The 20,288-nt window shown below is 40.2% G+C and overlaps 1 protein-coding gene across 2 annotated transcripts in view; it reads left to right on the top strand.

The window, feature by feature from the left end:
* hmcn1 (hemicentin 1) overlaps positions 1-20,288 on the top strand; it is a 101,464-nt gene that overhangs the window by 65,730 nt on the left and 15,446 nt on the right. For both annotated transcript variants that reach the window (XM_053231677.1, XM_026917968.3), the window contains exons 45-79: positions 136-417; positions 925-1,092; positions 2,084-2,197; positions 2,316-2,402; positions 2,860-3,051; positions 3,651-3,824; positions 4,132-4,245; positions 4,332-4,477; positions 4,613-4,763; positions 7,214-7,402; positions 8,227-8,340; positions 8,442-8,629; positions 9,546-9,642; positions 9,917-10,078; positions 10,177-10,290; positions 10,635-10,837; positions 10,932-11,013; positions 11,829-11,960; positions 12,226-12,375; positions 12,488-12,647; positions 13,405-13,529; positions 13,670-13,853; positions 14,207-14,304; positions 14,517-14,795; positions 15,745-15,941; positions 16,368-16,449; positions 16,528-16,664; positions 16,805-16,946; positions 17,501-17,645; positions 17,737-17,864; positions 18,224-18,380; positions 18,537-18,658; positions 19,137-19,301; positions 19,755-19,862; positions 20,068-20,205. In XM_053231677.1, coding sequence (XP_053087652.1) covers positions 136-417; positions 925-1,092; positions 2,084-2,197; positions 2,316-2,402; positions 2,860-3,051; positions 3,651-3,824; positions 4,132-4,245; positions 4,332-4,477; positions 4,613-4,763; positions 7,214-7,402; positions 8,227-8,340; positions 8,442-8,629; positions 9,546-9,642; positions 9,917-10,078; positions 10,177-10,290; positions 10,635-10,837; positions 10,932-11,013; positions 11,829-11,960; positions 12,226-12,375; positions 12,488-12,647; positions 13,405-13,529; positions 13,670-13,853; positions 14,207-14,304; positions 14,517-14,795; positions 15,745-15,941; positions 16,368-16,449; positions 16,528-16,664; positions 16,805-16,946; positions 17,501-17,645; positions 17,737-17,864; positions 18,224-18,380; positions 18,537-18,658; positions 19,137-19,301; positions 19,755-19,862; positions 20,068-20,205 — 5,226 coding nt within the window. The remainder of the gene's footprint in view (positions 1-135; positions 418-924; positions 1,093-2,083; positions 2,198-2,315; positions 2,403-2,859; positions 3,052-3,650; positions 3,825-4,131; positions 4,246-4,331; positions 4,478-4,612; positions 4,764-7,213; positions 7,403-8,226; positions 8,341-8,441; positions 8,630-9,545; positions 9,643-9,916; positions 10,079-10,176; positions 10,291-10,634; positions 10,838-10,931; positions 11,014-11,828; positions 11,961-12,225; positions 12,376-12,487; positions 12,648-13,404; positions 13,530-13,669; positions 13,854-14,206; positions 14,305-14,516; positions 14,796-15,744; positions 15,942-16,367; positions 16,450-16,527; positions 16,665-16,804; positions 16,947-17,500; positions 17,646-17,736; positions 17,865-18,223; positions 18,381-18,536; positions 18,659-19,136; positions 19,302-19,754; positions 19,863-20,067; positions 20,206-20,288) is intronic.

Here is a 20,288-nt window from a genome sequence, read left to right as displayed (position 1 = left end):
TAATTATGCTCATGCAAACACTAATGCATATTCTAATGCATATTCTTACAAATACATAAGTAACTATAAAGACTGAGTAGTATCTTAGTGTCAGTGTATCCTACCCTGTAACCTTTCATTTCCTTCACACTTTAGTTCGTCCTTCCATTAGCTCATCAGGCAGTGGGAAAGGTGAAGTGACAGTGGTACGGGGGGGAGATGTCACCCTGCAATGCGAGGCTGATGGTGTGCCCAGGCCTGCCATCACCTGGCTAAAAGATGGCAGACCTCTGGGAAACGGCTCTGGAGTTCAGATCCTAAGCGATGGCCGACTCCTCCGCATCAGAGATGCTCAGGTGGTCCACACTGGCCGATACACCTGCATCGCAGTCAATGTGGCTGGACAGGATGAGAGCAAACATGATGTCACTATTCATGGTGAGAGAGTATATGTGTGTTTCTGGTCAGAAATTAATATGCACCACAGAGCAGAAGTAATCCCCTAAAAGCACAGACTCCCCTTAACGTCAGATGATATTTTTTGTTTTTGAAGAATTTCCTCAATCCAATTTTGTGGATGTACACTATCTATATCACCTCACCTACAAACTAAATCTATAGAAAAATCCAGGAAATAACCACAGTGTATTTAAGTGTAGATGTAGACTTCTCAAATTTACTGCCATAACAGAGATAAGAGAATAGGACCCCTTTAAATACAGTTCACATTTTTACAGTTACAGTTTTTATACTTATATACAAAGGGCTAGTTTGGGAGCAAGTTTATTATCTAATTTGTAAGTAACTCTCTTAAGTTAACTATTTAAAACTTTCATCAGTTATACCTATTATGAATAATACAAGCACTGCTTTAATGGATCAGATCCATTACTTAAAACATTGCATTTTCTTTGTATCTGTGTACGACGTTGTGTGTGTATGTAGTTCCAGCGAGCATTAGCGGGAACACACAGGGGACTGAGAACATGACCGTGGTGGTGAGAAATCCAGTGGCTCTCACATGCGAGGCCTCCGGCATCCCCCTACCTGTCATCACCTGGTTGAAAGACGGCCGTCCAATCAGCATGTCCGGCTCTGTCCGGGTCATCTCAGGTATCAGCTGCTGCTTCTAACCTCATCTTTGTCTTTCAGTGTGATCAGTGGTTAGTCCAAAATTTGTGGAATCCATGTGCTAGCTTGCTGTCAGCGCCTGGCCAGGCGCTATAAATCATACATCACAACTTGGAACGAGAATGTCATTACGAGAGGCCAAATTCAACAGTATGAAAAGGAGAACTGAAAAGATAAACAGTGGCGCAGAAGTTATTATCTTTGGAACAGGCAAAAAATCTGCAGTCAAGACTGTGTGCTGATCCAGACATCATAAACCACTCAAGAGAGATGCAGGGAGTCAGGCTTCAAAGCTCTGCACTAAGCAGCGCAGTCACATGGGTGGCCAGTGAACTTCACATATATGAACAAACTGAAGGGACGTTTGTAAGACTCAACAAGCATCATGCAGATACATTGCGTGAGCTTTGCTGAGCTTGTTTTCTCAGGTGATTCTCCTTGAAGCTGATAATTACTCATTTTAAAGCGAGAGTGAAACAGAGTGATTTGCGTGGGCAGGTTGAACTGCTTGTTTAAACAGCTGTCTTGTCAAACTCTCCCATATCCCCTGAAACAATCAGGACATTGGTGTGGATTGCTGTTTTTCTGAGAAGTGCTACTTGGTTTACTGCTGAACCTGTGAGCAGCCATGTTGATTTGTTGTCACTTGCTGAACTCAGGGTTGTGGAGACCATCCCAAGTTTACGAGTAGGAATTCTGAGTTGATGCAGTTTTCTTTGTTTTTTTCTAGTCAGAGGTTGGAAATTCTGAGGTATTAGTGTAATTCGGATGCATAATGCATAAAATCTCAGTAATTTACCTAAGAGCATTGGAAGTGTAACTTCTCTGAGAAGTCTTACTATGTATCATCTACATTTAGTGGGAGATGAGTTTAAAATGCAGAATAAAATACAGATGCTGACCGACTTTATAAGCAAAAGCATGGCATTGTTGAAGGACGGAAGATGACTTGTCTTATTTGCGGTTCTCTCAGGTGGGCGGAGTCTGCGTTTGATGCATGCCGCAGCAGAGGATGCAGGAAGGTACACCTGTATCGTATCCAATACTGCTGGAGAGGACAGGAAGAACTTTGACCTGGACGTATTGGGTAACAATACAGGTTCTATGTTGTTGGAAGTCACTTAAAGTTAGCAAGTAAAAAAATCTCTACTGGTACGAGTTCAGTTTATACAGTTTTTTAAATTTGGCCGTTTCTTTCTCACTAGTTCCTCCAAGCATTGTGAACGGGGGTGGGATGCAGGATGTGAGGGTAAAGGAGGGGCAGAACATCACTCTGACCTGTGAGGTCACCGGTATGTCATCCTCACACACCACACTACAAATACACAGACCCAATTTTTAATATTCACCCTTCTTACAGATACAGATCTGTCATTTAATAATACTATTGCCTTATTTTATAAATATACCTTATTTAATAACCATAGGTAAGTAATATACATTATAAATATTTAATAATTGGTTAATTAAATAAAATAAACCTTTTTATGTACAATAATAAGTAAACGAATATCTGAATCATTCAGCTATTCTACTAATTCTTATTTTTTTTCACTGTTTTACAAAACTAACCTGATGTAGAACTACTCACCATTACCACAAACTACTACACCATCATGTATATAAAATGCTAAATGCTGCTAGACACAGTTTTGAATTCATCACATGGAATAAAAAAAAAGGCCTTTAAGATCTGTCGTTCCTTCCATGTTACTTTCATATTGACCTCTCACCTTTCGTGTTGCTTAGGGAACCCAGTGCCTGAGATCACCTGGTTAAAGGATGGTCAGCCGGTGTTGGGTGAAGAGCGGCTGCAGGTGATGTCACATGGGCGCTTCCTTCACATCAACGCTGCTCAAGTGGTCGATACGGGCAGGTACAGCTGCCTGGCTTCCAACAGTGCTGGAGACAGGAGCGCACACTTTAATCTCAATGTCCTCGGTATGTCTGTGTGTGTGTCTATATAGAATAGTGTTTATACACTATATACTTAGCAATTCTTATGTCATGTTAGTACCAAATAAACACTAACATATTTCAGTAGTGTTATTAATTAAATGTAAATGTCATGTCTCTGAACAGCGACTACAACTACTACTTTTCTGTCTGAATCCCAAATGCTTCATATTTGGCCTAATATACATTAAATCTGAATGTTCTAAGTTTGAATTTAATTGAATTTTTATTTGTTCTGATTTTTTTTTAAACCATAACTGGTAAATTTGAATGATATGTTTTAAAGGCAAAGCTTAACCCCTAGCAAGTTCAAAACAAAGAAAGAACACTGGCAAACATAAATTTATTAAATAAAATGACTTTTATTTAATGTGACATATATAATTAAAAATATACAATATATTGAAATACTTTCTGACAGCACCACAGTCATGGAATCTTGAAATATTATATATATATATATATATATATATATAAAACTTATGATTAAGATTGATATATTGTATGTGAAAAGTTCACCATGTGAAGGGTTTTCCTGGGCTGCCACACACGTACATGTTGAAGTGTGTCTGTGTGTCTCACAGTTACTCCCACCATCACTGGCTCTGGGCCAGAGGGATCTTCTGAGGAGGTGACTGTGACTCTGAACAGCCCCACATCTCTGGTGTGTGAAGCACAGTCCTACCCCCCCGCCATTATCACCTGGCTCAAAGACGGCACACCATTTGAGTCCAGCCGCAATGTCCGGGTACTGCCAGGTACCAAATCCCAGCACTACTGAACTACTGTACTGTAACTCATACCTGCTTTTTTGGCAGAATGCTATTCGCATAAAAGAGCTGGATGGAAAACCACATAATGTAGCAACACCACTTTAGTGACAGTTTTCATATCTTGGCCAATCTCCTCACTTAGATCTATTTTCCAGAAAGATTTAAAGGTGTATTTAACAAGACCACTAAACTTTAAACACCATTTAGCATTTCTTTTACTGATGTTCAACATTATATATGTGGAATATTTTTAATTAAGACAACGATATAAATGGCATTGATTTCCTTGCAGGTGGCCGTACTCTTCAGATCCTGAATGCAAAAGAAGAGGATGCTGGGAGATACACGTGTGTGGCCACCAACGAGGCTGGAGAGACCCTGAAGAACTACGAGGTCAAGGTTTATAGTGAGTATGAAAGTTCAGGTGTTTTGACCAGAGTGCTGCCATTAGCACTGTATGATTTAAACAGTGTTTGTTTTCCCCCCCTAAAGTTCCCCCTGTTATCAGTAAGGACAACATACAAGGAGAAGGTTTTGCTCCAAAGGAGATCAAAATTAAAGTCAACAACACGCTGACCCTCGAGTGTGAAGCTCAGGCAATCCCAGTCCCTACTCTACACTGGTACAAGGATGGCCAGGTCAAACACCCCCCCCCCACACACACACACACACACACACACACACACACACACACACAGAGTTAAAGTATCACTCATTACAAAAACTCATATTAAGGTATACTGTTTGACAAATGTCTTTCTCTTTCTCTTTAGATCCTTAAGGCAGATGGGCGCATCACAGTAACACCTAATGGTCGAATAGTTCAGATAAAGCAGGCTCAGGTGTCTGATACGGGCCGGTACACCTGCGTCGCTACCAACATTGCAGGCGAGGATGAAAAGGACTTTGATGTAAATATACAAGGTGAACAGGGCTTCACACACTTCAGATTTTCTCCTTTAACACCCTGGTGCATTAATTTCCTAAATTAACACCTGCAAAACTCAACATGTTGTATTGTATTAGTATTATGGCTCCCTCTAGTGGCTGCTTTTTTCAGTTCAGCTTTCTTGCCATAGAGGTTAGGGCAGGGGTTCAAAGTTCCTGCTAACACATTATGCTATAAATCAAGTTTATGGGCATAGAACTATAGTAAGCTGTTGGTAAAAATCTTCTGCGACCCCATCCGCATCTCATGAGACCTCATGTCGCGTCACAATCCTAACGCAAGTACGTATGGTTTAAGGGTTTAAAGTAGAGATGAGAATTCATTAAATAAGAGAATGTATGTGCTTGCGCAGCTCTGTCTGATGCATTTACGGCTTTCATTCATTCATCATTAGTGACTGCTTATCAGTCATGGTTTAAATTACCAATTTGTATATACACACAATCACACACATATATAGATAGATTGTCCAGCAGTTAAATATAGATACATATATAGATAAAATTGTCCCACACACACGTCTAGGTTAATTTCCAGACAGTAATATAAATAAATAAATAGTAATATTTTTTTACTTGCAACATTCATGTGACATGAGTTGTACTTCAGTGTGAGAAACTGCATCACACTAATTATTAACAGCCTTTATACATTTTTGCATAAGAACTTTTTCCCCCTAATTTCCCCCACCGAGCAGCTTAATTCAATTCAATTCAATTCAATTTTATTTGTATAGCGCTTTTAACAATGGACATTGTCACAAAGCAGCTTTACAGAAATAAATGGATTCACAAAAATATATTGTAAATATTTAAATTTATCACTGTGAATTTATCCCAATGAGCAAGCCAGTGGCGACGGTGGCAAGGAAAAACTCCCCGAGATGATATGAGGAAGAAACCTTGAGAGGAACCAGGCTCAAAAGGAAACCCATCCTCATCTGGGTGCAACGGATAGTGCAATTATAAATAAATCCCTTCTATTGTGTACTATATGGACAAATAGTGCAATTGTGCAACCAATAAATTCATCACAGTATTTGCAAGAGGTCCGGCTGGTTAAAATCTATCCACTGTCCACTGACGGAGTCCTGAGTACGAAGCTGCTCGTGGCAACTGCAGCCCCAAAGCCACTACAGCAATCGCAGTCCCAAGCCATTACAGTACAGCTCCCCATATGTGATCCCCAAGCCATCTCCACAGCCCCCAGGTGGCACCATCCCCAGCAATCCAAACAGTTCTTCAGGCAGTCCATATGGGGCCACCCCCAGCAGCAGCGAGCGAACTCAACCGATGAGAACTCCAACCAGAAGTAGGGCATCAGGATGGGTCAGGCAGCGAGGAGGAGCAGAAGGGGTCAGGATCACTGGCATCACTGGCATCTCAGAAGTAGCATGTGTAGCTCGACAGAGAGTGAGGGAGAGAGAGAGATGGAGAGAAAGGAAGAGATTGTTAGGTGAGCTTTTGTCCTCTAATGGTTAAGCACGATGTACTTTGCATGCAGAGTGCAAGCAGGGACTCCGGCAAGACTAGCTATGACAGCATAACTGAAAGGGAGAGCCAGAAGCTAACACAGACATGAGGGCACCCTGGGACATAAGGCAGCCAGCCACTCCACCGTCGACAAACCTGAGTGAACGTGTGAGAGTGAGAGCTTAACACACTTGGAGGAAAGTGCTATCTACCCTCTTCCACATACACAAGCTCACAGACACCCATGATTGTCTAATGTTGATATGACCGACAGGAAAGAGAAAGTATTCCATCCTTACCACCCAGAGCACAGCCAACACGCAGTGTCCAGACAATAGGGCGAACGCAATTCTGTTGCGCCATTCAGGAGCCCAGAACACTGCATTTTAACTAATTAAAAAAAAAGAGCAGTCTTCATTTTTTGGCATATGACACTTTTGCTCAAGGTAAATGGAGAATGTTTTGAGTTCATTAATGTAAAATAAAATCTATCAATGTATGTTCGATTTAGCTGACATTATAAAAATATATAGTTAATCATATTTATTTAAGGATGCGACAGAAAAATTTCAGCTGAAAATACTGGACACATTATTTCTTCTATGGGGTTGGCAGGTCTGTTAATGTCAATATCAAACACAAAAAAATAGCTAAACAGAGCAACAGTTAGCAAAATTGAAACCAGAACAAACCTAAAAACTAAATAAATCAATAAATTCTTATAAAAATAGAAACTAACGAAACAGTTAGAAAAATTGAAACCAGAACAAACCTAAAAACTAAATAAATCTATAAATTCTTATAAAAATAGAAACTAACAAAAGCACACGAAACACAAACAGAAACTATATATATAATAAGCCATGATAATAGTCTCCAAGACGGTTGAAAAAATCTCAGTATTTATGAATTTATTCTGATATTCAGTAATATGACAATTTGTTTTCTCTCAGTTCCTCCTAGTTTCCAGAGAAAGGGCAACCCTGACTCTGGTATTGTGTCTGCTGGCGAGGTGAAGGATGTCATTCTGAATAATCCCATCTCACTGTACTGTGAGACCAATGCTGTGCCGCCTCCCACTCTCACCTGGTACAAAGATGGACAGCCGCTCACCTCCAGCAGCAGAGTGCTCATCTTACCTGGTGAGTACACATTACACTGTTCATGTGCATAAAGCTGATTTGTGCCTTTAAATCTGCAGTGTAACACTTCGATAGCTTTTATTTGACATTACACCACAGTGCTGTTAAATTCTCTATTCTGACTGGTCAAAAACAGCATAACAGCAGTTTTGACTGCAGGCTGCAAGACAAAAAATATATACAGTATATTAATTTGCATGTTAAAATACTTTATCTATCGGTCTCTCCATCTTTATCAAAGCCTAATAACAAACTGATTAATTGCTGATATTGTGAGGTTCATTTTAACATTTATGGAAGGAGTCTTAATTAGTGCTTTTCAACAGTTAGAGGTAAAGCTGTTTCTCATTTTTCCGGTTTCTCATGCGGTAATTTGACAGGCAAGCGAGGGAATGACTGTATCTTTGCTACTGTAAGTAATGACAGGATTTAAAAGGATAAAAATTCTTTCTTTAATAAATAAAAAATTATAATTGACAAATTGTTTTGCTTTGGTTGCCATTGTTAATTAGGAAGTATATCCAAATCTCTGTCATTACGATCGGTTTCAACATACACTAGACTTATGTCACAAAGTATGACATGTAATCAGAGCATTTTTTTAAAAATATGAGTAGATAAGCATGGAAATGGAATGATACACAATACAATTATCAATATCTACGCATCCCTAAAAGTAATCAGCTTTCCCCTGTTGTTGATTATGTTCCTGTAAAAATAAAAGCCCTGTTGGCTTTTATTCATAGCGTAATCCAATGTGTTTTATTTTTGACTGGACTTAAAGGTGTGTACTTGTGTGTGTTATTTTTGTGTTTCATGCATAGGCGGTAGAGTGCTACAGATCCCCCGAGCTCAAACTGAAGACTCTGGAAGATATACATGCGTGGCCATCAACGAGGCTGGAGAAGACTCAGTCCAGTATGATGTTAGAGTCTTGTGTACGTAGTTCTCAAAAACAGGATGTATCAGCACGGGGAAGCTCTCTATCTGTTGGCTGTTAGCATCCGTTAGTGACTGTTGTGTGTGCTTCTGCGTGCAGTACCTCCGTCTATCCGTGGAGCTGACAGAGACGTTCCTGATGACATGACAGTGTTGGTGAATAAGTCCACGCTGCTGGAGTGCCATGTGGATGGAAGCCCTACTCCTAAAATCAGCTGGCTCAAAGATGGCCTGCTTTTAAACCCAGACAGAACACACACCCTGCTGTCCGGCGGCAGGACGCTGCAGGTGAGACGCACAAAGAGAGCAACTGGAAGCAAGAAGCATCAATTGTATGCCATAAATGGAAATATAAATCGTGGTTCAGGATTTTCCATCTGAGATTCTCAATACAAGGATCGTGATTTTCCGTGTCTTTGGTACAAGGCTCTTTATTTTCTGTATCATTTGGTGCAAAGCTTTAAATTTTCTGTATCATTCAGTACAAGATTCTTGATTTTCTATATCATTTGATACAAGGATCTCGATTTTCTCTATTGGTTGGTACAAGGCTCTCGATTTTCAGTATTGTTTGGTACAAGGCTCTTGATTTTCCATATTGCTCAGTACAAGGCTCTCGATTTTCTGTATCGTTCAGTACAAGGCTCTCGATTTTCCGGATCATTTGGTACAAGGATCTCAATTTTCTGTATTCTGTTCAAGGATCTCAATTTTCTGTATTGTTCTGTACAAGGTTCTCAGTTTTCCATATTGCTTGGTAGAGGGCTTTCAATTTTTCGTATCGTTTGGTACAAGGCTCTGTATTTTCCATATCATTCAGTACAAGGCTCTCAATTTTCCATAATGTACAATCAAGCCCACAAGCCCTTTCCTCCCTGAGGCCGGGTTTAAGAAAGCAGTAGACAGTCGTCTTTCAGTGGACCTGGAAAGACATCTTTAAATACAATTTTCTCCCTTTTCACTTTTGGGGGGTAAGCAGACTTTCAAAATGCTGGAACTTTACTTGTGATTGAAATATGTGCAAATAAGACAATTTCAGTACAGGAAAGCCTGAAGTTTTCAGAACTATGTATAGAAAAAAAAAATGAAGAGTTTTCCTAGGCTGCCACAGAAATATATTTTTATTATGGTGTTATATGTTAATTAGAATGAAACTACTACATAGAAGAATATAGCTATAGTTCTGTGTGTTCATGTGTTTCAGATTTTGAACGCGCAGGTGACCGACACAGGACGTTATGTGTGTGTGGCTGAAAATGTGGCTGGAAGTGCCGAGAAATACTTCAGTCTCAATGTGCATGGTGAGGTTTTTACCAGTTCTGTGTTTTCATCCTGTCAAGGAAAAGCATTTCCCTGTGAAATGTGCAACAACATATTAAAAACATGGCATTTATATACTTAAGCACTGTACTTTCTCATTGTAATTAGCATCCATTTGCATGTTATGGTTTCCATACTATATGTTTTGGCATGTGTCAATTTTATTTGTATAAGCTTTCCAGGTTGATGTCAGATTAAATAGATAAAATGAATATTTAAGTGATGAAATGATGCTTGTATTGCTGTGTGCTCCAGTTCCTCCCTCCATAGTGGGTGTAAATGAGGAGAATGCTACTGTGGTAGTGAACAATTTTGTCTCTCTGAGCTGCGAGGCGACTGGCTTCCCTCCACCTACTCTGAGCTGGCTGAAAGACAGGAAACCTGTACAGGGCAACAGCAATGCACTTATCATGCCAGGTATAAATATACACCCAAACACAAAATATATGTTTATGCATGATCATATTTTATGTATGTATTATGCATAGTTATTTCCCTGTCGTTTTGTCTTTCAGGTGGCCGTACTTTACAGATTCTGAAGGCTAAAATGTCTGATGGTGGGAAGTACAGTTGTGTGGCCATCAACGCAGCAGGAGAGGCACATAAGATCATCTACCTCACAGTTTTTGGTAAGTGTGCATGCATGAGTGTATGCAAAAAATGGAGAGATGTTTAAAATATATTCTGGAAGAAATGCTTTCTGTTTTAAGGGCGTTCTATGTATCGCATTCAGCATCCACAACACATGGCATTTCTGCAGCACTACAGCTCTGTCGTTTGGCACAGCTTGTACCTCGAGGCTCAGTTTAGCACCTTGCATCTACAGAAAAAAAATGTCACCTGCAATCCCATAATATAAAGCATGTTTGATTCAGAATCAAATCACTTTCCCACTGCAATTGAACTGCGCTAGAGCTCGATTGTTGTAAATATTATTAAAGATTTGTGTGGGAATTTTTCTTCTATCCTGCAGTTCCTCCCAGCATCAGGGACAGCAGCGGTGACTCTCCTGTAGTGATCAGTGGGCGTGTAGGGAACTCAGTCACTCTGGAGTGCCAATCCAACGCCATCCCCCCTCCCACAATCACCTGGTACAAGAACGGACGTCTCGTCACTGAGACCACCAACCTTCGCATCCTCGCTAATGGACAAACTCTGGAAATTAAAGGAACAGAGGTGTGTGGGTCTGTCATTTAATGTAAGAGAGTACCAAAGCATGACTGCATAGGCAAGGTTTTTTTCAAGCTCGTAGGTCTACTCTGTGTTTCAGGTGTCCGATACTGGCCTGTACGTCTGCAAGGCCAGCAACATAGCAGGCCAGGTGGACAAGAACTTCCATCTTAACATCTATGGTTAGAATTTTTTTTTTTCCTAATATGTCTCTCTGAATTATGGTGTATTGTTAAATGCTCATACTTTTAAAAACTGTTGAAATGTGCTTCTCTGTTATTCATATGTTATTTAGAGAATATTCATGACTAAGCCTGATGTTATTATACACATTCACCATCCACTTTATTAGGAACACCTGCTTATTCATGCAGATATCCAGTAAGCCAATCACATGGCAGTTGAAGACTAGGTGACGTTTTTCCAATCTTCAAATGTCTAACTGTATCTTCAGATTCCTATTATTGGATGACAAGGTGTGGAACTCAATGCAGTCTTCTGTTATAAGCCCATCAGCCTCAAGGACTGATATGAGATGCATTCCTGTTCACCATGTTTGTAAAAAGTGGTTATTTGAGTTACTGTAGCCTTCCTGTCAGTTTGATCCTCTCCCCCTACCTCTCTCATTAACAAGACGTTTGCACCCTGTCAGTCACAGGATGTTTTTTTTTCTACACCATTCTGTGTAAACTCTACAGGTTATTGTTTGTAAAAAAAAAAAAAAAAAATCCCAGAAGGTCAGTAGCTTCTGAAAAACTCAGCCACTGATATCACATTTTTCCACATTCTGATTTGATGGGTAACTTAAATGGAAGCTCTTGATGTGTATCTGCATGCTTTTATGCATTGCGTTGCTGCCACATGGTTGACTGATTGGATAACCGCATAAATGAGCAGGTGTATAGGTGTTACTATTAAAGTGGCTGGTAGGTATATATGCAAAACAGTTTGAAGCAATTTTGGATGCTAAAAATGTCTGGACCATGTGTGTGATCAGTGCCTCCTAGTATAGATGGCCCAGCAGAGGAACATGTGGTGGAGACCATCAGTAATCCAGTAACCTTTGCCTGTGATGCCACAGGCATCCCGCATCCTAGCCTCACCTGGCTAAAGAATGGCAGAGTAATCGGTGAGAACTGCTGCAGTGCCTTAACACCTAAATCAGCTGACCTTTTATGTGCTGAACGGTTTCTTAGAGCAGTTAGTACAATTTCACTTTATGGATATAAAGTGGTAATAAAATAATTCAATATTATGACTATGGATTTGGTGGAAGTTGGTTATGCCAATAAAGCACAGTTAATCTTTACCTTTTTTATATGTTAAATGAATGTGACTTTTTTAAACTTAGCTGACTGCCCCAATGCTGTTGTCTAAACCATTTTGTTTTCTAGAGAATTCTGAGTCGCTGGAGATGCACATCCTGTCAGGAGGTGGTAAGCTTCAGATTGCTCGTTCACAGCTATCTGATAGTGGCACGTACACCTGCCTGGCCTCTAACGTTGAAGGCAAAGCCCACAAGAGCTACTATCTCACTATACAGGGTAAATATACAGTCCAGTATACTATATACTATATTACAGCACAACCACCAGCATACATCCACTTTAAAATTCAGTTCTGTAGATCAGGGGTTCTTTTGTTTTTTTGTTCTAGTGCCACCCAGCATCACAGGATCCGAGATGCCCAGCGAGACGAGTGTTCTGCTCAACGATAGCGTTCAGCTGGTGTGTCATGCAAAAGGGACTCCAGCCCCTACAATTCAGTGGCTGAAGGATGGGAAAGCTCTGAGCCAGACTGGCCTCAAGAATATCAGGTGTGTGTGTGTGTGTGTGTGTGAACATGTCCATGCTTTAATGTCTATAAAAGCCCTGAACTCGAAGTTCTTAAAAAGATTTTTAAGTGCGAAGTTGTCATTGTGACTTAACTCCTTATTTCAAGATACTTCGTTGTTTTAACTTAATATCTCATTATTTCAATATATGTCAATTTTGTGCATTATCTCATTATTTAACTCTATTTCAAGATATTATGTTGTTGATTCAAGTATTGCAACAAATTGCAATATTTCAGAAAATTGTTATATTGACAGAATATCTCCTTATTTTGATTTAATAACTCAGCATTTTATATAGTATCTTGTAATTTCTAGTTATTATCTCATTATTTTGACATTATTTTACACCCCACAATCTATCAGTAATTTATTTAATATTAGCTTATAGCATTAATAATGATCATTCCATATGCTGTTTCTCAGGTAGTGAGTAAGCCAGACATTGCTTTAGTGGAATTCAGTTTACAAATTTGCATGGTCACAGTGGTCAATTTGAATATAACTATTTGATATCTTGAAATAATGAGATTATAACTCAAAACAATGACATAATATCTTGAAAGTATGAGTTATTAGGTCTATATAATGACATAGCACAACATTTTCACAGCATGTAGTTCAAGGTGTCTCTGTCAGCTAAAGCACTTTGCCTGCACAGCTGATAATGATATGATGGCGCTATGTATTAAATTAAGCAGCACAATATGATATGTCTGTGTTCGTTATCTGTCTGCAGAATCAGCCCCGATGGCAGTACACTCACAGTAACAGCCACCCACACAACAGACAGTGGCAAATACACATGTGTGGCCACTAACAAGGCTGGTGAGGAGGACAGGATCTTTAACCTAAATGTGTATGGTAAGTTAAGCTTTCTGTTCACAATAACAAAAAAATAAAATAAAAATGAGGCATGTTAAGGAAAATATGAGTATCTCAATAGTCCTTTCAGAGTGAGACAAAGTACCCTTGTTATTTCAAAAGCTGCTTCCTGTCCTCAGTCCCTCCAGTGATCCAGGGTAATGGGGATGCAGCTGAGGTGTTAACGGCAGTCGTAGATAGCTCAGTAAACATTGAGTGTGTGGCCAACGGATCTCCTCCACCTCAGCTCAACTGGCTAAAAAACGGCCTGCCCCTAGCCATGTCCTCCCACATACGCCCGCTGTCTGCTGGACAAGTCCTCCGGTAAACATATTCAAATAACCAGTCACAACCTAACTACAACACAGAACAAAAATAACCTTACACTGATTCTACGTGCAAAAAATCTGTGATATGTTAAACGTTAATGTTGACACACATATGTCTGAAAAACATGTACATCTATATTGCATTTCTTGGATATTGGATTTCTGTAAAGTTGTGCTATAAAAGAAAATTTTTATACATATTTAATGTGCTATACGAATAAAATTGAATCGAATTAATTCTCTGGACTACAACACAGAAGTACACTTTGTAGAGGCATTTAACATATTGCTAAAACATGTATTAGCAGTTTTGTGTGATTGTAACCACATATGCTTGGTGTTGGTCAGCATTGCTCGCGTTCAGGTGTCAGATGGAGGCACATACACTTGTATGGCGTCCAACCGAGCTGGAGTGGACAACAGACACTACAACCTACAGGTGTATGGTGAGATAGCTGTACCTGTGATTTATAGGATTAGAAAAGTTAAGATTTAGCAAATTAGTCTGGAATCTATAAATAAACAAATTATCACAGGATATTTTTATTATTTTATCAACCTGAAAGTCAAAGTCAAACTGAAAATTGCCCCAGTTTTAATTATGTGTATTGGCATCTGTGTGTTCTTCATTAATGCTCTCTGGTTGTTGAATGTTCAGTCCCCCCTACTCTAGATGGAGCAGGCAGTACTGATGATGTGACGCTGGTGAAGGGGAGCATGGTTGCCCTGGTATGTGTCTCCGATGGGACCCCAAACCCATCCCTGTCCTGGATGAAGGAGGGAGCTGCTTTGCCCATGGATACCCACACCACCCTGCTGAACCGCAACAGCACTTTGCAGATCTCCCACATCCAGGTAGACCACACGGGACGCTACACCTGTTTCGCACGTAACCAGGCTGGAGAAGCCCATCGCCACTTCAACGTCAAAGTACTGGGTGAGGAAAAGTGAGAGAAAATAAGGGGAAAAAAATACAAGCAAGTAATAATACAGAGAGTGAGACAAGAACAGGGTTCTGAGGCGACAGTGGTCACAGGCCTACCAAAACTGGACAGTTGAAATTGGAAAAAGACAAGGTGACGTTTTACAATCTTCAACTGTCCAGTTTCAGTGAGTCTGCCCAAACTGTAGCCTCAGATTCCTATTCATCACTGAAAGGAGTGGACCCTGATATGGTGTTATAGCCCATCTGCCTCAAGATTTGATGTGTTGTGCTTTGTGAGATGCTTTTTTTGTTCACCATGGTTGTAAAGAGTGGTTATTTGAGTTACTGTAGCCTTCCTGTCAAATTCAACCAGTCTCAAAAAAGTGTTTCTGACAGCAGAATTGCCACTCAGTTGGATATTTCTTGTTCCATCCCGGATGAACTCTAGACACTGTTGTAAGTGAAAATCCCAGGAGATCAGCAGTTATACTCAATAATACAGCAGCAATGTTAGCATGATATGTGAATTCTGGCTCAACCTCAGCTACATCGCTACAGTTCATAATTGGCCTCAACTAGAGATGTGTGTGGGACTGGTTTACTGGCAGGACTGTACCTGCCTGCATTATTTCCAAACTTAGGTGGTTCTGTTTCCCAAAAAATAACACTAGCAACCTAATTTAAACCACAGTAGCCCTGACCAGGCAGTTACTAAGGATGACTGAATGAATGCTATACGTTCATGAACGTTTTTCAAATGCCCTGTGAACTCTTCTGGCAAATGAAATCCATGGCTTAGCTGAACCTGATCTCAACTATAATTAATATGGTAGTTTGTGTTTGTTTATTTTAATCTGAACTCAATAGAATATGAGAAAGAAAATGAAGGCACACCAACACTTGTTACATTGAGGCCTTTTGAAATGCAATGTATTACAGCTTTTCTTTGCCCATCTATCAGACCCCCCACACATAAATGGTTCAGGATTCCCCACTGAGGTATCCGTGGTGGTGAACCACGCCCTAGAGCTTGTTTGTGAGGCAGAGGGAATCCCTGCACCCACGCTTACCTGGGTGAAGGACGGCCGGCCGCTACCTCAGACGGACAGCCTGAGCATCCTCCGTGGAGGAGAAGTGCTCCGGATCGCCTCTGCACAGGTCAGGCATTAACCGCTAAATCAGGAGTAGTGAAGCTCACAATGATTTTTTCTTTCCAAATTAGTGTTGTGATGAATAATAGAAGTTCAGATGAAGATCAGATATAAAACAGACAATAAAACTGAAACTGTAATACATACAAGAAGAAAAAAGAGACACAAGATATTTAAATTTCTTGAATTCTAATACAAGAAAATATATGTTAAGTAAGGGAAAAAACACTTGGGGGGAATGCTATTATAGGAAAATAATCAATTTTGGGGTGGTATGATACAGGCAGAGTTACTGTTACCACCCCCGAAATTGATTATTTTTCAATAACAGCACATCCCAGCCTGTTTTATTCCTGTTATAATAATAAGTTAATGCATACTCCCATATCATGAACCTGTGTCTGACACATTCCGTTGCCTGAAACATGTGCAGGTTGAGGACACTGGAAGGTACAGCTGTTTGGCAACCAGCCCTGCTGGAGACGATGATAAAGAGTTCCTAGTTAGAGTCCACGGTAAGTTCATTGTTATGGTATTGAGCAGGTCTTGGAATCATGAAGATATTCCCTTATATATTATATTTGTATCCGTAGTTCCACCCAACATTGCTGGTGAGAGTGGTGTCCAGGACTTATCAGTGCTTCAGAACAGGCAGGTAACCTTGGAGTGCCGATCAGATGCTGTACCACCCCCCACCCTGTCCTGGCTCAAAGATGGAGCTCTGCTGAAGGTATACACCATATATTTTGTGGCTGTATTCAGATCAGGCAGCGCTGGCAGACAATCTATATTACTACGGTGAAACAGCCCTGTGTGTAATATACAAACTAATACATGGGTTTATGATGTACTGTACAATCTTCTTTTCAGGTGTCTCCACGGGTGCGTGTGCTATCCAGCGGTCGCTACCTGCAGATCAATAACGCAGAACTAGGAGACACTGGTCGCTACACGTGCATGGCTAGCAATGTCGCTGGAGAGACAAGACGGCATTTCAACCTCAGCGTAAATGGTGAGCAGTAATCATAATGTCAGTTAAGCATGTAAACAAAATGTTGTATATTCTTGAGCCCATCTGATAAATTTGGATGTGTGCCAGAATCAGATTTTTTGCCAAGTACAAGAATTTATTTTGGTGTGGTGTGACAAATTAAATACGACATTACAATACAATTTAACAATACAGTTACAATCACAATGTTATATGAGTCCATAACATTGCCTTAGATTACTAAACGATTCATCCTGGGATTCAGTTGGCTACTGATGTTATGTTTGTTACCTGTGACTTGAAGTGATTTTTCTCAGCATTTGAAGGAGGTACATCTGTTACATCTATTATTTTACACAAGTGTTCATAGGTCTTAAAGCCGCAGTGTCATCGATTTTTTTTTTTAATATATTGATTTTTTTTTTTTTAGCAAAATATACACTGTGAGTAGTATATTTTAAATAATTCGGTGAATTATTAATGCTGTAATGCATTTATGTAAGGTACATTGTTTTGATATTATTGTTACAGTTAAGTACCTTTATGGAATGTATGTGTAATGTATTTATCTGCAGTTGCACCCACTATAAAGGAAGGTCCTCAGGCCATTTCTGTTCACGTCAACATGCCAGTGGTTTTGGAGTGTATTGTTAGTGGGGTTCCTGCGCCACGTGTCACCTGGAGGAAACACGGCTCCATTCTTGCTGGAAACAACCCCAGGTTTGCAGCATACTGTAGATCCATTCCATATCACTCTGAGTTAGTTCAATCAGTTCAGCTGGATTAATGGCTAGCTCTCTTACTTGGACAGGTATATTTTTGCTGAGGATGGCTCTCTCCGTATCCAGTCTGCCCAGTTGTCCGACACGGGCAATTATTTGTGCATGGCCACTAACCAGGCAGGCACCCAGCGCAAGAGAGTGGATCTGCAAGTGTATGGTGAGTGCATTATGCTTACACTGTAAATAATACTGAAAACCTTCAGTAATCTTCAGTGATATCAAAGTGTCAACATGTGCAGTGAATTTTTGGTTAGAATCATTGTCAAAATTCTTTCAGCAATCCTGTAGGAAGTGGATAAAAGCTGGCCCTTTATGGGTTTTGGCACAGCGATATGATAATCATTTCCTTATGTGTTTCTGTGAGATTTAAAAGGCACAGATATGGCGTTAGGGTTGTTCACTGTTCTATAAATGTCAAAATGTGAGCAGATGAATACAAGGTTGAAGCTGATTCAACAGATCTGTGCAAATACAGGCAAATCATCATTCCTGCTATTTTAACTTTCTAATCCTCAGTTCCCCCCTCAATTGCTGAGGGTCCAACAAATGTCACAGTGACAGTAAACATTCAGACCACTCTGTCCTGTGAGGCCACAGGCATCCCCAAACCCACTGTCACATGGACCAAAGACGGCCGCCCTCTCAACACAGACCAGAACCAGAATATGTACAGGTTCAGCCAGGTTTTCTTCCTCTTTTATTATTGCCTCTTTCACCCTTGAGTCCTCAAGGATATACTTGATATGTATAAACTTGATATGTACACTAAATTATAGTTTACAATGCTAGAAGTTTGGCTCAAATGTGTATTGTTTGCTTGTGATAATAGGCAGCTGTCATCAGGATCTCTGGTCATAATAGCACCAACAGTAAATGACGCAGCGCTGTATGAGTGCGTGGTGTCCAACGAAGCAGGTCAGGACAGCCGAGCCATCCAGCTCACGGTACATGGTGAGCACCCACCGTCCTTTGACATCCTTTGAAGCGTGATGATTACATATACAGTAAGGGTGTGACGGTATATGTCTGACTGCCTAGTAAAACGCTTCACGTTTTGAAAAATACAGGGTTTCCTTGATGACAACCACAAGTAACTACAAGATCTACCATTTTAAATTCAAAAGTGAAAATGAAAACATGACAGGGTGTGCTGTTTATAGGAAAATAATGAGCTGTATGATGAACTGTAGCTTGTTGCCATGAAACTGCAAAACTCTCTGTCCTGAAGACTTTCCCATGTCAGAAAACTTAAATAAATGTCTCCTCACAGAAACCTTCACCATATCAACAATCACATGTGTTTTTTCAATCCATTTATATGATAACTGATAATAATAACTTATTAGAACAAGTCAGAGATTCTGTTATAGAAAATTAATCACAGTACTGTGGTATTGTACAAAGTTAAAGAGTGTGTTATCTTCTGCAGTGCCACCTTCCATTGCCGATGAGGCTACAGAGTTGTTGGTGAGCAGACTGTCCCCGGTGGTGATCGGATGTACTGCATCTGGATTCCCCGCTCCTGTCCTACATTGGAGCAAAGACGGGATGCGACTGGCCAAAGATGGAGAGGGCTACAAGATACTGCCATCTGGTGAGCTTTTCTTTGTAAAGAATTATAGAAATGAATGACTTTGAAAGTGTTAATAATGAGTCATGAGTGGTCCAACAGACAGAAATTCGGCCTATCATCTGAAGATTGCAATTTCAAATCCTGACAGTGCCATGCATGGCCAAGAGCTGAGGGAGCAAAACTGACCATGCTCTCTGGGTAGGCGGGATGGCATACTCTCTTTCCCCTGTCAATCACATTTACATTAGCCAACCATTGGCCTCTGCAAGCTTATGTATGCGGAAGAGGATAGATTACCCTTTTCCCCATTTAAATAAATAAAAATGAATGAGTATGATTGTTTTTGAGTTTGATTTGTTTTACCCTAACCTGTAAAGCTGCTTATAGTAAACTATTTTAGGTAAATCCTCAAAAAGGCTGTTTAAAAAAAATTTTGATTTGTCAAATGTTTTCCATTTTTATATGCACTCTCAGGTGCTTTTGAGATAGCTGCTGCAGAATTGAGTCACACTGGCCGTTACTCTTGTGTTGCAAAGAACGCTGCAGGATCGGCTCATCGCCACGTACAGGTCATCGTGCAGGGTAATCAGTTTACACACACAGCTACTGTTCTTGCACTAACATGCAGCTCAGTAGGATTGATATTTAAAGCAGTCTTATGGAGTCACTAATCTTCCATCTTATCATCTTTCTATATATACCATGAAGTGTTTTCCTACATACTGTTCTGAGTGATTTACTAATGAAACGTAATCAGCTGGGTTTGTCATTTTTTGATGTCTACTAGAACCACCAGTGATCCAAGCTCACCCATTAACACTGGATGTGATCCTGAACAACCATGTGATCCTGCCTTGTCGTGCCTTGGGCACCCCACGCCCCACCATCACCTGGCAAAAAGAAGGCATCAACATTGTCACCACCGGTTAGAGCTGGTTCTTCTTATATATGGCCAGATAATCAAATCTGATCTGTGTATTGAGCATTAGCCAAACAATTAATAAGAGC

This window comes from Pangasianodon hypophthalmus, chromosome 30 (assembly GCF_027358585.1).
Source record: "Pangasianodon hypophthalmus isolate fPanHyp1 chromosome 30, fPanHyp1.pri, whole genome shotgun sequence".
NCBI lineage: Eukaryota > Metazoa > Chordata > Actinopteri > Siluriformes > Pangasiidae > Pangasianodon > Pangasianodon hypophthalmus.
The sequence above is the reverse complement of the archived record's forward strand: the minus strand, read 5'-3'. Positions and strand labels throughout refer to the sequence as shown.